Source organism: Erythrolamprus reginae, chromosome 2 (assembly GCF_031021105.1).
Source record: "Erythrolamprus reginae isolate rEryReg1 chromosome 2, rEryReg1.hap1, whole genome shotgun sequence".
NCBI classification, from domain to species: Eukaryota; Metazoa; Chordata; class Lepidosauria; order Squamata; family Dipsadidae; genus Erythrolamprus; species Erythrolamprus reginae.
The window spans coordinates 46057480-46071368 of record NC_091951.1 but is presented as its reverse complement, the minus strand read 5'-3'; the positions used below and the strand labels follow the sequence as shown (position 1 = coordinate 46071368).

The following is a 13889-nucleotide window of genomic DNA, read 5'->3' as shown; positions in this document are numbered from 1 at the left end:
CATTTTTAAATTAGTCTTGGCTTTAGTTATTTCAAAATATAGCATTTCTGGACAACATTTTTTGTTTAATACTATATTATTTATTATAGTGTAGAAATTTTTGGTTACACAACTATAGTTTTAAATGAAGTTGGTCCAAATTTGTGCTAGCTGAAGAGGTGAAGATATTTAATTATTAACAGCATTTCCTGTTGCTCTTCAGCCAAAGAAAGGCTCCTAGGGCATCCTACGGGATTTCATTGTGTAAATATTTGTGCACACAAAATTACACTTTTCTTTTCGGCATGGTGAGACATTATAAAAAAGATTTTAAAGTCAAAGCAAATGCTGATTAAATGTACTATAGTGTACCAGAAAGTACATCTATTCTTCCAAGACTTCCAAGTCCAATGTTACCCTAACGCTCAGCAAAAGCAAGAATCTTGTGATGCTTGAAATGAAAAAAATTAATATTTCATAAGCTTTCACGGTATTTCCTGGGTTCATCAACAGCTTAAATATATCTGGGGTAAGGAATGATGATGAAGAAGAGCACTTTGCAGGATGCTACCTTATTTTATAGATTAAAAATATAGTTTGAATATAAAAGTTAAAAGAAAACCTGGCAGGCACTAATAGACATTCAAAAGCTGCAAGGACAATAGTGGAGGTCATTAAGAAATCTTCCAACTATGTATTTAAATAAGATATTTTGAATACCAATTGGTATTATATAATTTAGCAATTCGTAATGGGGAATGTTAAATGCTTCGAATGCATTTTTGTGGTTCAACCAAAAATGATTTAGATTTTATTTTAGGTATCTGTTCTGTAAATCTTTTGAGTTTGCAAGTAAGTCTAGAAAACTGTAGTTGGAGATTTTAATTAATTTTGGATTGGAATAATATTTTAAGAGAAAAAAGGCTAGCTGCCAGCACTGGAATGTTCTTTATGGAAACCACTGGGAATTTTATTCAGTGAATATATAGATACAATTAAATCTCAGTGAGTACCATTATACTTTTTATCAGTCATATATGACATGTTTCAAGATGGAACCATTTCTTTAAACTTTGGAATTCAAAGTTTGATCGAAGAGATGCAGTGGAAACAGGAAAATAAACACATAGAAACATAGAAGATTGACAGCAGAAAAAGATCTCATGGTCCATCTAGTCTCCCCGTATTTTATCTTAGGATAGATATATGTTTATCCCAGGCATCTTTAAATTCAGTTACTGTGGATTTACCAACCTCGTATGCTGGAAGTTTGATCCAAGCATCTACTACTCTTTCAGTGAAATAATATTTTCTCATGTTGCTTCTGATCTTTCCCCCAACTAACCTCAGATTGTGCCCCCTTGTTCTTGTGTTCACTTTCCTATTAAAAACACTTCCCTCCTGAACCTTATTTGATCCTTTAACATATTTAGATGTTTCGATCATGTCCCCCCTTTCCCTTCTGTCCTCCAGACTATACAGATTGAGTTCATTAAGTCTTTCCTGATAAGTTTTATGCTTAAGACCTTCCACCATTCTTGTAGCCCGTCTTTTGACCCGTTCAATTTTGTCAATATCTTTTTGTAGGTGAGGTCTCCAGAACTGAACACAGTATTCCAAATGTGGTCTCACCAGCGCTCTATACAGTGGGATCACAATCTCTCTCTTCCTGCTTGTTATACCTCTAGCTATGCAGTCAAGCATTCTACTTGCTTTCCCTACCGCCTGACTGCAATGTTCACCCATTAACACAATAAACTATTGCCTCCTGGTTTGAGATGTGAAAAGTAGGATTCTTTGAGAATATTTCATAGTAATTTACAATGAAATTCTCAACCTATGGCATTTTGGTATTGTGCTATATACTTAAAAACGCCCATACACCAAACTTGCACCCACCATGAATTCGTGCATATAACCTGGTTGGGTTGACCAGTAGGGTGGGTGTTTTAGGCTCTATATTATTTTAATATAATAATATAATTGTTATTATAATTATTATATTATTACTACCCAAGTAGTAAAGTGTTGGGTTTTGGTTTTCTTTGCTGCCAGTTCATTCAGGGACGTGCTGCAGGGGGGTGCGTGCGTGCGTGTGTGTTGAAGTGCAGTACTTTAAAAAGGATGCACAGGTGCAGAAGCTAAAAAGATGGTGGCACCTATGGTGCCTCCGGGAGAACTGACTGAAGGACATGGCAGGCCTGGGTCGCTGCCAGTTCTATTGACCCAAACTGCCAAATTACTACCAGTTCTATAGAACGGGTCTGAACCAGGAGGAACCCACCTCTGAAGTAGTAGTAGGAAGTTAAAGTTTAAGTATGTTAAACTATTATTAAATTACCTCCCCAAATTTTAAGGGGTTTGGATATTATGCTTGGATTGTGGTAAAAGCAATTATATGGACTATACCACATCCTGTATATAGGAATGAGTAAGGGAATATTTTGAAGAAAACAACACAAATTCACAGTGTTATTTATAATTGTCTGGGCCCTGGTTTTTCATACATCTTTTGTATTCTTGAGAGGAGCAGACTCTAAAAATTGCTTTAATGAAATTTGTCCACATTCAGCCTTTGAGCTAGCTTTTCTTGGCAGAGATGCAAAATTGAAGAATGGGATTTCCTGTGGTCAAGATTTAATGTGTGTTCAAAAACTGAATTGCGGTGATTTATATAGTCATGCCATTACTATTTTTTACCATTATTGAAAACTGCAACAAGAAAGCTCACAAAAGCAATCCTGGCCCAAATATTTTGGACCATTCTGAACTAGGGGTTGGGGTTTTTGTTTTTTATTATCCTATTAAATTGTCTCAAGCCTATTTTAGATTCATAGGTTGTATTTAAATATAATTTTAGGCATTTGGGTTTTATTGAATAGTATGGAATGAACTTGTGCTTTTTTCAACTTATTAATTTAATTTAGTAAAATATCATTTAGGAAATATTGTTTAGAAGATAGCTGTGAACACGCTAGATCCCTAGATTTTGTGTTGAGAATTCTGGGCCCATCATACATAATCGGTGATAATTAACAAAATTAAAATTTAGTAACTGCTTATGGTTTCAGAGGAATACACACTCTCATGAGAGAAAGTAATGTTCAGTTAATGTAATATGTAAAATATCGTTTGGTTTTATATTAATTTTTTGCAACAGAATTTTATGCTTTGGAAATTACAGGTGAATTTTATGCTGTTTTCCCTGTTACTTGGAGTTATTGCTTAATCTTCATTTCCAGGCCCCGTATAAATCACTGCATACAGCTTTTGCATATGTGAAGACAAGAGATAACCTGTATGAGTGAAAATGTAGAGTAAGAAAGGTTTTAAGCCGTTGAATACTAGTGTGGTTGGTATAAAGTATTTTGTGTGACAGTCTTGAATTATTTAATGAAGGACTATAATATTGATACACTGAGGTGTTCTTCACTACATTTCTCATCACACATACAGTTATATATGGTAATGTAAAATCAACATCCCTGAGGGATCAACTCGTCTTTGATTGTATAGAATATTATAATTTTCCTTCAGCATAGCCATAGTGTGAGTGAGCCTGTTTCTTTGTTATGGTTAAGTTAATTTGGGATGTCAGCTGTTCTCACTATTTTTTATTTTATGTTTTAATTTTGCCTGGTTTCTTACTGGGTTTTTTTACTGCTGGCCACCAAAAGTCATACATGTGTTTAGCACACATTTAATCATATTAAATAAATTTAAAAAAATAAATGTACTATGTTCTAATCCTTTTATAAGATAGAATTGGGTAAAAGGGCAAATCACATAGTGAATAGATGACATAAGTTTTAGTTATCTATTCACCTCATAGTCCCCCCCCCCCCAGTAATCTATAATTGTGACTGGATACAATAGCTTTAGGATTAATTTATGAATAAACATTTATGAGGGATATTTTGAAAAATATTGATACTACTAATTAATTAACTGTACAGATTGCCTGTTTTGGTTGGTAGGCCATACTACTTAGAATAACACAAGCAGTTCTGTCTACAAGGTCAGTTCTTGGTAAAAGATACTTTCACTTGGACATGATGTCTACTTTTAGGGAGAGAGCTTTGCAGCCTCACGGTGCTTCTGGATTATTATTTGGCAATCTTGTAGCAGAAATACCTTGTTCGAAATTGCTATCATACCCACTTCAGTCTTTTACAGGAAGTTGCAGTTTATATCACTTCTATTTTACATTACTGAGGGTACAGTAGAAACATAGAAGATTGACGGCAGAAAAAGACCTCATGGTCCATCTAGTCTGCCCTTATACTATTCCCTATATTTTATCTTAGGATGGATATATGTTTATCCCAGGCATGTTTAAATTCAGTTACTGTGGATTTACCAACCATGTCTGCTGGAAGTTTATTCCAAGCATCTACTACTCTTTCAGTCAAATAATATTTTCTCACGTTGCTTCTGATCTTTCCCCCAACTAACCTCAGATTGTGCCCCCTTGTTCTTGTGTTCACTTTCCTATTAAAAACACTTCCCTCCTGAACCTTATTTAACCCTTTAACATATTTAAATGTTTCGATCATGTCCCCCCCTTTCCCTTCTGTCCTCCAGACTATACAGATTGAGTTCATTAAGTCGTACAGGGTCGTACAGTTCATTAAGTCGTACAGTACAGGTGGGGGGGGCTTTATCTCGCTGCCGGTTTGCTTCCTGACGTGCACATATGGAAAAGCAAAAAACAGTTTCTGTGTGTGTGCAGATGCAGAAACTAAGATGGCAGCATCGAGAGAGCCGGTTCTGGGGCATGTCCAATTGGCCATCACTGCTGGTTCGGCGAACAGGCGGAAATTCCTACTACCGGTTCTATAGATACAGTACTCTGAGCTTGCCTTTAAGTAATTTGGAAAGTTCAATTGGTCTGGCATAGAGTGATCAACCTCTTTCAGGAGATATAGCAAAAATGCATATTACACAGTTCCTTGCATAAAGAAATATTTTAAACTCTTTTTGAAGTGACAACCTTAATCCTTCAAGTTTTACATGTTAGAAGGAATGCTTTTCTACCTTGAAGCTTATCCAAGGGGACTGTAAGGACATTGCTACTATCAGATTCTGATATGTGACATCCAAGACTTATGGCTTTCCAGTAGAGGCCTCCTTCCTTCTGGCCAGCCATAATATGTTTCCTAACAAGTTGTTGGAAACTTCTTAGAAAGCTTTTCCTTGTTACATGTGTAACTAGTACCAGCTTATATAGGTGAGCACCTTATATACTGTGTGTTGATAGTTTCAGTTAAGGAATTTTATGGTGTATGTATGCTTTTGGACCTGATGGTTTTTATGGTTTTACTGGGAAGCAGGATACTTACCTAATAATTAGAAAGCAGCCCAAATTATTCAGAGAATGAGGAACTGAGTCACCGCATCACACTATAGTATGCATTTTATAGCAGTGCTGTAAGTACTGTTTCCCCAATATTTCCAGTAACTTACTATGTAATGGATTTATTGAGGAAGGACAATTTATTTTTACAAAAGACAAAAAAATTACCATTGTTAAAAGGGTCATTAGTAAATGAGCAGGACTTTGGTTAAAGATCCTTGTTTGGATGTAGAAATAATACAGCTGCAGCTAATGGGGGTTTTTAATATAAAAGAATGATGATGTGTGTTAGATGTAAATACTGATTTTTTAAAAATTGAATTTTTGTTAGATTCTTTGTTTGTTAATCAAACTTGCAAACATTTTTCTCTATGTTTAAATTTAGGTGGCAGAAAAGTCAGATGAAGTCCAAAGAACGATAGTACTGTCTTGTAAAACCAGAAACTGTCATAGTTCGCTTGCCCGGTGGTTTGGCGGAGTGTTAAGATGTCTGTGGACATGAACAGCCAAGGTTCTGACAGCAACGAGGAGGACTATGATCCAAACTGTGATGAGGAAGAAGATGAAGATCCTGGGGACATTGAGGGTTACTACGAAGGGGTTGCAAATGACGTGGAACAGCAAGGAGCTGATTCCTTTGATCCGGAGGAATATCTGTTTACCTGTCTGTCTTACAAGGAGTCAGAGAGTACCCTGAACGAGCACATGGTCCGCTTGGCTTCTGCGTTAAAGGTAAGGGGATCTGCAATATTTGGACGAAAGGGCCCTTTTAGAGCCGCAGAACAAACAAGTTGAATGTGAATCACTTAGTTGGCCATCCAAATTGTAAGTGACAATTAACCAGCATTGCCACAGATCTAGAATCATTGTTTTTACCAAAAGGGGTGTTGGTAAAATTAATCTCTTAACTACCTCGTCTTATGAACGCCTCTTCTTCTTTTTTTTTTTAAAAAAATACTTTATTAATTTATTAAGAATGGGGAAGGGGAATGGGAATACAAAAAGAATAAGAGGGGTGCAAAACAAGAGATCTTTTTACATAATAACATGTATAAATTGATGTATATTCATTTCAAGCATTTATAGATATTTACATTGTATTCAATATTCGTAATTACTTAATCTCATATCTTTGAAATATGTTAATTTAAAGATAAAGTAGTGCTTTGATATATGTGTTAAGAGATAGATGATATAGTAGAAGTTTTAGATGGGGTAAGGGGGGGGTACCTGCTAGATAGCAGGCGTATATATTTTGACAACTTAGTTTTGGTTATATTTATTAAGTTTGTGTATTAAAGATACTTGTGAGTTATGTTGTTAGTAGGTTGTCGATAGATATCGGTTGGATTAAACTCAGACAGAGCGTGTGTTTTGATTTTAGTCGGTATTTTTATTGTATATAACGAACACCTCTTCTAACGAACTTTTTGAGATATGAACCTGGTATTTAAGATTTTTTTGCCTCTTCTAACAAACTATTTTCACCTTACGAACCCAACCCACCGCTGCTGGGATGCCCCGCCTCCAGAGTTCTGTTGCCAAGGTTTGTGTGAAGGAAGCAAGGAGAATGGAGTGCTTGCATAGGCAATGAAAGGGTGTGTTTTGAAGAAAGAAAAGGGAGGGGCTGCTTGGAGAGAGCGAAAGAGTTTGCATTAAGAAAGCAAGGAGAACGGAGTGCTTGCAGACGCAATGAAAGGGTGTGTTTGAAAAAATAAAAGGGACGGGCGCCCCCCTTGCCTTTCTTCCTTCCCACGCACCCTTACCGCTAGCCTTGCTTCCTCCATCCTCCCCCTTTCGCTGCTCCTCCCTGCCTTCCGTTCGCCTCCCTTCTAAAGTTTGGGATTTTCCTGAAGGATTTGCACGCGTTATTCGCTTTTACATTGATTCCTATGGGAAACATTGTTTCATCTTACAAACTTTTCTACTTACAAACCTCGTCACGGAACGAATTATGTTCGTAAGATGAGGTACCACTGTACTGTGTTCCCTGAAAATACAACCTACTCAGAAAGTAAGTCCTAGCTTGATTTGTATACATGCTCCTCATATAAGCCCTACGCCCCAAAATCAGCCCTAATTAAGACCCCACCCATTCCAGGGTGCACAGCAGGGCTGAAATGCTCCCAGTTTGCTCGTACCTGTCGGTCGTTGGAGAGCCAGTTGTGAAGGTAGCGTGAGGTTTCGCCTACTCACCTGGACGCCAGTATTTGGGTTCTTTTACCTGCTGCATATGCACCAAGTATTCTGTGCATGCGCAGAGGGTAAAGAACCCAAATGGCAATGTCTGGGCAGGTGGGCGGAGCCTCACATTGCCTTTGCAACCGACTGTCCCATGACCGACAGGCACAAGCTAACCAGGAGCATTTCACCCCTGGTGCACAGCTAAAAACTAAGCTAGGGTGGGGATGGGGTGTCCACCCCCTGTACATTTTTATTTATTTTTTATTTTATTATTTTTATTTAGATTTGTATGCCGCCCCTCTCCGCGGACTCTATGTATCTGTGCAATACACATGCAATATACAGTATATTGCAATATATATCTTATCTATGTCATATATCTATATCTCTATGTTTATGTAGGTAGATTTATTGTTCATCTATTTACTTATCTTCCTGCATAGAATTTGATTATTAAAATACGATTGTTGTCCTTTATTGTTCCAGATAAAAGAGCATGGGCCGTATCCAGTAGTTTTGTTGTCTGGGAAGCTTTGTCATAGAGTAAGGAGGGTGCGATGATTCATCTATCCCCCCAAAATTGCTGTACTGTATAAGATTGAGGCCCTTTTAAGACAGATTTTAAGGTTAAGGAAAAGAGAATTTAGCTTTGTGAGTGGAAAGGTTAAAGTAACATCAGAAACGCCTTGGTCATTTTACAGTGTTGTTCACTGAAAGATTATGTTCAAACGTAATTCTGATTTTCCCTTCCTTGCCGTATTCTGATCTTTTCTTTCCCCTAAAAAATTCTGCAACAAATAAAGATCCCCTTTTTCTATTGCTTCCTACCAATGGTTTTCCTTATTAAAATGTTACAATTGCCCTCTTCAGCTAGCAATAATCTGGTAAATTGGTAACATTTTCTTCCCTTCTTATAACCCTTCATATTTAATTGATTTGGACTGCCGGCGCCCCTGCCTGAGTGTCGTCCTGTGGATGGTCTTGGGCTTCACAGTCGCTTCCTGGTTCCCTCTCCTCCCACCGCCTGTGTCTCCCGCCGTCACCTCCCACCAAGCCGTTGCCCGTTGCCGTGGGTTCCTCGAGTGGGAGCTGCCGCTTCCCTCCGTCCAGCTCAGCCACGCTGCCGTAGAAAGCACAGAGGTTATTGCCACCGCTTCTGCCTCCACTCAGGGAGCCACCGTGGTCACCGCGCCTTTTCCTCTCGCTCAGCTCAACCACGATGGCTCCCTGAGTGGAGGCAGAGGCGGCGGCAATAACCTCTTGGCGGAGGGGAAGCTCTGACAGGCTCTCCTCCTTCCCCACCCCCGCGCTTCTCTCCCGCCCTGGCTTTTGCTTCGCCCCATGATTTCCCCGCAATTTCGTCCAGGCCACCTCTTGCCTCCTTTTGAACTGCGGGGAAATCTGCGGGCGAAGCAAAAGCCAGGGCGGGAGAGAAGCGCGGGGGTGGGGAAGGAGGAGAGCCCGTCAGCGCTTCCCCTCCGCCAAGCTGCCTGCTTGTCCTCGCGCCTCGTTGCTACCTCCTGCCTTTTTCCAGGGGCCTTGGGAAGGTACCCAGGGAAGGGGGGGGATTGGGGGTGGCTGCAGCGGCTTCTCGTCCTCCTCATCGGGCTTCTAACGCCCGCCCGGCCCCTCTTGCATGCAGTCCCTTCACCGAGCGCTTTTTTCTTCTCACAGTTGAGGCAGGATTTGGAATGTCGGGGGTGTGTGCGTGCGGTCTCCGCATCCCCCTGCCACCCGGAACATTTAAAATAAGAAAAACCTTCGCCGGCCTCCGCAGATAAGAAAGGAAGAGAGAGAAAGAGAGAGAGAGCAAGAGAGACATAGCAAGAGAGGCAGAGAGAGAGAGAGAGCAAGAGAGACATAGCAAGAGAGGCAGAGAGAGACAGAGAAAGAGAAAGAGAGAGAAAGAAAGAGAGCTAGCAAGAGAGAGAGAAAGAGAGACAGAGAAAGAGAAAGAGAGACAGAGACAGAGACAGAGAGACAGTGTTCCCCAGGATTTTGAAAATGTGAATAATGTGCCGCGGCTCAAAAAAGGTTGGGAAACACTGTTCTAAAATAACAAAAGAGGAAGCTGCTTTAAGGAAATACAGTGGTACCTCTACTTAAGAACTTAATTCATTCCGTAGCCTGGTTCTTAAGTAGAAAAGTTTGTAAGTAGAAGCAATTTTTCCCAAAGGAATCAATGTAAAAGCAAATAATGCATGCAAACCCATTAGGAAAGAAATAAAAGCTTGGAATTTGGGTGGGAAGAGGAGGAGGAAGAAGAGGAGGAGGACAGTCGCTACCAAAGGAAGAAGGTGAGGTGAGGGGAAATCAAAAACATCCAAAATTTAAGGCTTTTTTTTTAAAAAAAGAGGGACTCTGAGGCGGCATGAAGAAGCATGCGCCTCCCATACACCTGGCGCATGCACTGTGCCAGAGAAAGAAACCCAGGGGGAATGGCAGGAAACTGGCCGGGTCTTCGTGCCACTCTCATATTTCCTGGGAATTTTTTCCAGGCTCGGGTTCTTAAGTAGAAAATGGTTCTTAAGAAGAGGCAAAAATAATGTTGAACACCCAGTTCTTATCTAGAAAAATTCTTTTTTAAAAAAAATATATTTTATTGGTTTTTTCAAAGTAGCAAACACAACAAACAAAACATATAACATTTAATGGAGCTACAGTCGCTCCACTCAAAATAGAAGTCTTCATATGAAAGTAAAAAGTTTATCTGTAAAATACATATTGTCATATAGAATAAAAATATCAATCTTAATATAAATCTAAGTCTGTATCAAAATTTATAAAGATATATATGAAAAAGAAAAATTTTTTATGAAAAAACAAAGAGGAAAAAAGGGAAAAAAAGAGATGAAAGAGATTGATATTTATACTAATAATTACCATCTTATACAATTCTAATACTAAATTCAAATATGCAAAATAATATAGCAACACGCTTATCTCTTATTCCTTGTTTCCCACCAAATATATACTTTCTGCCAGATATCATAAAATTCTGATTCTTCTTGATTATTTAACCGTCTCGTCATCATATCTAATTCGGCACAGTCTAAAATCTTCTTAAGAATATCTGTTCCTTTTGGAATCTCACTATCTTTCCATTTTTGTGCGAAAACTATTCTAGCTGCTACTAATATATGAACTATTAAATAATATATATCTTTTTTATATTTATAATTTGATATGCCCAATAGAAAAAATTCTGGTGCTTTCTTAATATCTAATTGAGTTATTTCTCTCAGCCATTTTTCTATTAAAAAATTCTTAAGTAGAAGCGTTCTTAGGTAGAGGTACCACTGTATTCCTTTTTATGTCTGGCTTCCTATGAAATTATTTTGAATCCTGCTTGTTTATCATGCTTATCATGCTCTACGGGAAAGAGACTGACAAATTGTAATGACTTGCCACGAACATTTAAATACACCAAATAACTGAATTTCTTATCGCCGTTTTGTAGAAAATACTTTTTTTACAGCTCTAATTATTTTATCTGAATCTAAAGTATCATTAAATTAAATAGACTAAATGCAATTCTGCTTCACCAAAATGTTGGAAAATTAAGCAAGAAATAATTAAGATGTGTGATTCCCTAAGTGCACATGCTTGTCACTTGCTTTCTGGAAAGGGTAGGTTCCTGAATGTACTCTGATGTTGGCTTAAGTGCTGTGATAATTTTCCTCTCAGGATTCATGTTGCTACTCTTGGTTTATTTGCCTATCAGCAGTGGTGTCTCTGTTTACCAGTTCTCCCTGCTGTTTTGGGACAGTTGATATTCTCTACAAGACAGTTTCAAAGTTGTTCTTGTCCATCATTGAGTTATTAATATGCTCACCTCAGCAGGAAGGAGGGTGATAAATGTCTTGTGAAAACCAAAGGAAATTCAGTCTGAGGAAGTTTAAGCAATTAGAGAATCATTTTGGCATGCTGTTTGCTGTTTTTCCCCCCTATTACCTGGAAAAGATGTTTGCAAAGTCAAAGAAAATGTTAATTTAGCAATACATGTATAGGCCTTACAACTGACTCCTGAGAATGGGGATCGCAAAAAACGGACAAACTGAAGTTCAGTAACAAACTTCTGCTTGGGCCATTTTTCGCCATCCCCATCTTTCAGGTGGCTTCCCTGAAGCCTGGGTACAGTGAAAATGGCCAAAAAGAAGGCTGAAAATCAGCTGGCCAGCTGACATAGGGCCGTGCCTCGTATGCTCTCTGATATGGCTCCGTGGCACAGGTGGCATGCATCACAGTACTAGGGCTTGATTTGATCCGGAAAAGTTCTTTCCTGCCTATATTTTTATTAAACCTTTTTGGTTAATTTTTTTTTTTCAATTATCCTGATTTTAATTTGGAGGCTACATTTATATAGTACATCATTCACAAAGTTTACTCCAGGTGTAAGGCAATCTGCCCACCAACTTTAAAACTGCTGCTCTTGGAGAAATGCAAATTTAGAGTATATAAATACAAGCATGGATTACTGATTATCTAATACGTGTATTTTGGGATACATCGCTTATTTTCTAGTTTATTCTTGACTTGTGTCAAGGTTTTAATCAGTTGCAAACCAGGAATTGACTAGATAAGTCGTGATTATTTTGCTCATTTGCAAAATCATTTCTAGCTTCTTCAATGGTTAAATGCTCTCTGAATTTGTCTAGTAGAAATGGAACTAGTTTTTAGGAAAAGCAAGTAGCCAATTTTAAGAACAAACGCCACCACACATTTTACACAGCATCAGTGGAAGGCTCAAGAGAAAGTAGGTTATACATCAAGACAGTGATACAAAACACACAAATTATACAATTAAACAGTGGTTAAAACAGGAGAAAATTAAAGTCTTGCGATGACCAAGTCAACATCCTGATCTTATTAATCCTTCAGAAATGTGCAAGAAACCCACCAACATCTTCCTTATATCTATTGCAGGAAAAGCAGACACAAACAATACAGTTTTTTCTGCAGCCTTTTTTCAATTTTGGGGCTTTTAACTTCACTGTTATCCAACAAACGTGTTTTACTTTCCCATTTTTATATACAGTATTTAAATCAATGTTAGTGATTGTCTAATCGTGTGTCAGTTTTTTTTAGCATTTTGACATTTTTATTTCCAAATACTTCTTTAAGGCAGTGCTTCTCAATTATTTTCTGATAAACCCCCCCCCCCCCCCCCAGGAAGAAGTGATTGTTTGCAATATTCGGCACATTTTTGCTGAAAAAACTCAAGGGGCTTATCAGCGTAATTGAGGGGTGTAATGTGTTTAAGTGATGCCTTAATTTATTTGGCTTCATGCTGTCCATTGCCAACATTTTTAGACACAGTAAACATACTGGTCTTTCCTTGTCTCCCACCGTAATCACAGTGAAGCCAAGCGCTACATACGCTTCGTCATATTTCCTCCTCTTAGCTTTTGGGAGACTTTTGTTTGTTTTATTACCTCCGTCTCTCTCCTCCTTTCTTTTCATCCCTGTTAAATATTTTCCCATGATGTCTCTTAAGGGTTTGTTATCTGCCCTTAATATTTCCTGCTCGGTGCTGTGTGCTATTTTTTGGTGCAAAAAATCCCTATTCCCTGTGGCAAAAAAAGCACATTCCCCGGGGTCACGCACCCTGCTGTCATCACTACACACAACCCAATGCGACCCTCTCCACTATTTGAGAAGCACTGCTTTAAAGGCAGGCCTTTGTTCTCATATTTTTTAGGCAGATTTCCAATCTTGAGAATGTCTGTTGGCTTCCTTTTTACTTAGAACTTCCTATCCTCCGTATCACTTTTCCTGATCTGTGGTATTTATTACCACCAAGCTTCTCTTACTGTGATCTTTTAGTTATTTGGGAATGAGGTCACCCTCTTAGCCTCTTTTAAAATCCACCTTCATATTTTCCCCCCTTGTTTAATCCATCTTCTCCAAATATTAGATGTTAATTTCATTGAAAATTTTCAGATACTGCATGTTTTAAGTTGCTTCTTTTTTATGATGCACTATAATTGCTGTAATCTTTAAAAACAGCTTTGGAATTGAGCAGAAAAAGCAATACATAAAACTGTTTAAGTAGCGAGGAAAAGAGCGGCATAGATTCTCTATTTTGCAATTAAGCTTAGTGGATCCTTACCACATTTGTTAGGGACATCAGGCTTGAGGGGTGGGAATGGAAATATCAGGTTTTGAGATGAAGGCAATCATCCAATCACCATTTACTACCACCTGGCTATAAATCAAGATGATATCAGTTCTTAAGTGTTTTTGTTAATCGGTTTTGCAAACCATTTGCCAAATGAGAGGAGAGAAAGAGAGAGAGGAGAAGAGAATTCTTTATTGGCCAAGTGCAATTGGACACACAAAGAATCTATCTATCTATCTATCTATCTAT

General features: G+C 38.3%; 1 protein-coding gene across 2 annotated transcripts in view; it reads left to right on the top strand.

The window, feature by feature from the left end:
• Positions 1–13889, top strand: part of ARIH2 (ariadne RBR E3 ubiquitin protein ligase 2) — a 45322-nt gene that overhangs the window by 2021 nt on the left and 29412 nt on the right. For both annotated transcript variants that reach the window (XM_070738093.1, XM_070738094.1), the window contains exon 2: positions 5721–6067. In XM_070738093.1, the coding sequence (XP_070594194.1) occupies positions 5822–6067 (246 nt within the window). In that variant the 5' untranslated portion in view covers positions 5721–5821. The remainder of the gene's footprint in view (positions 1–5720; positions 6068–13889) is intronic.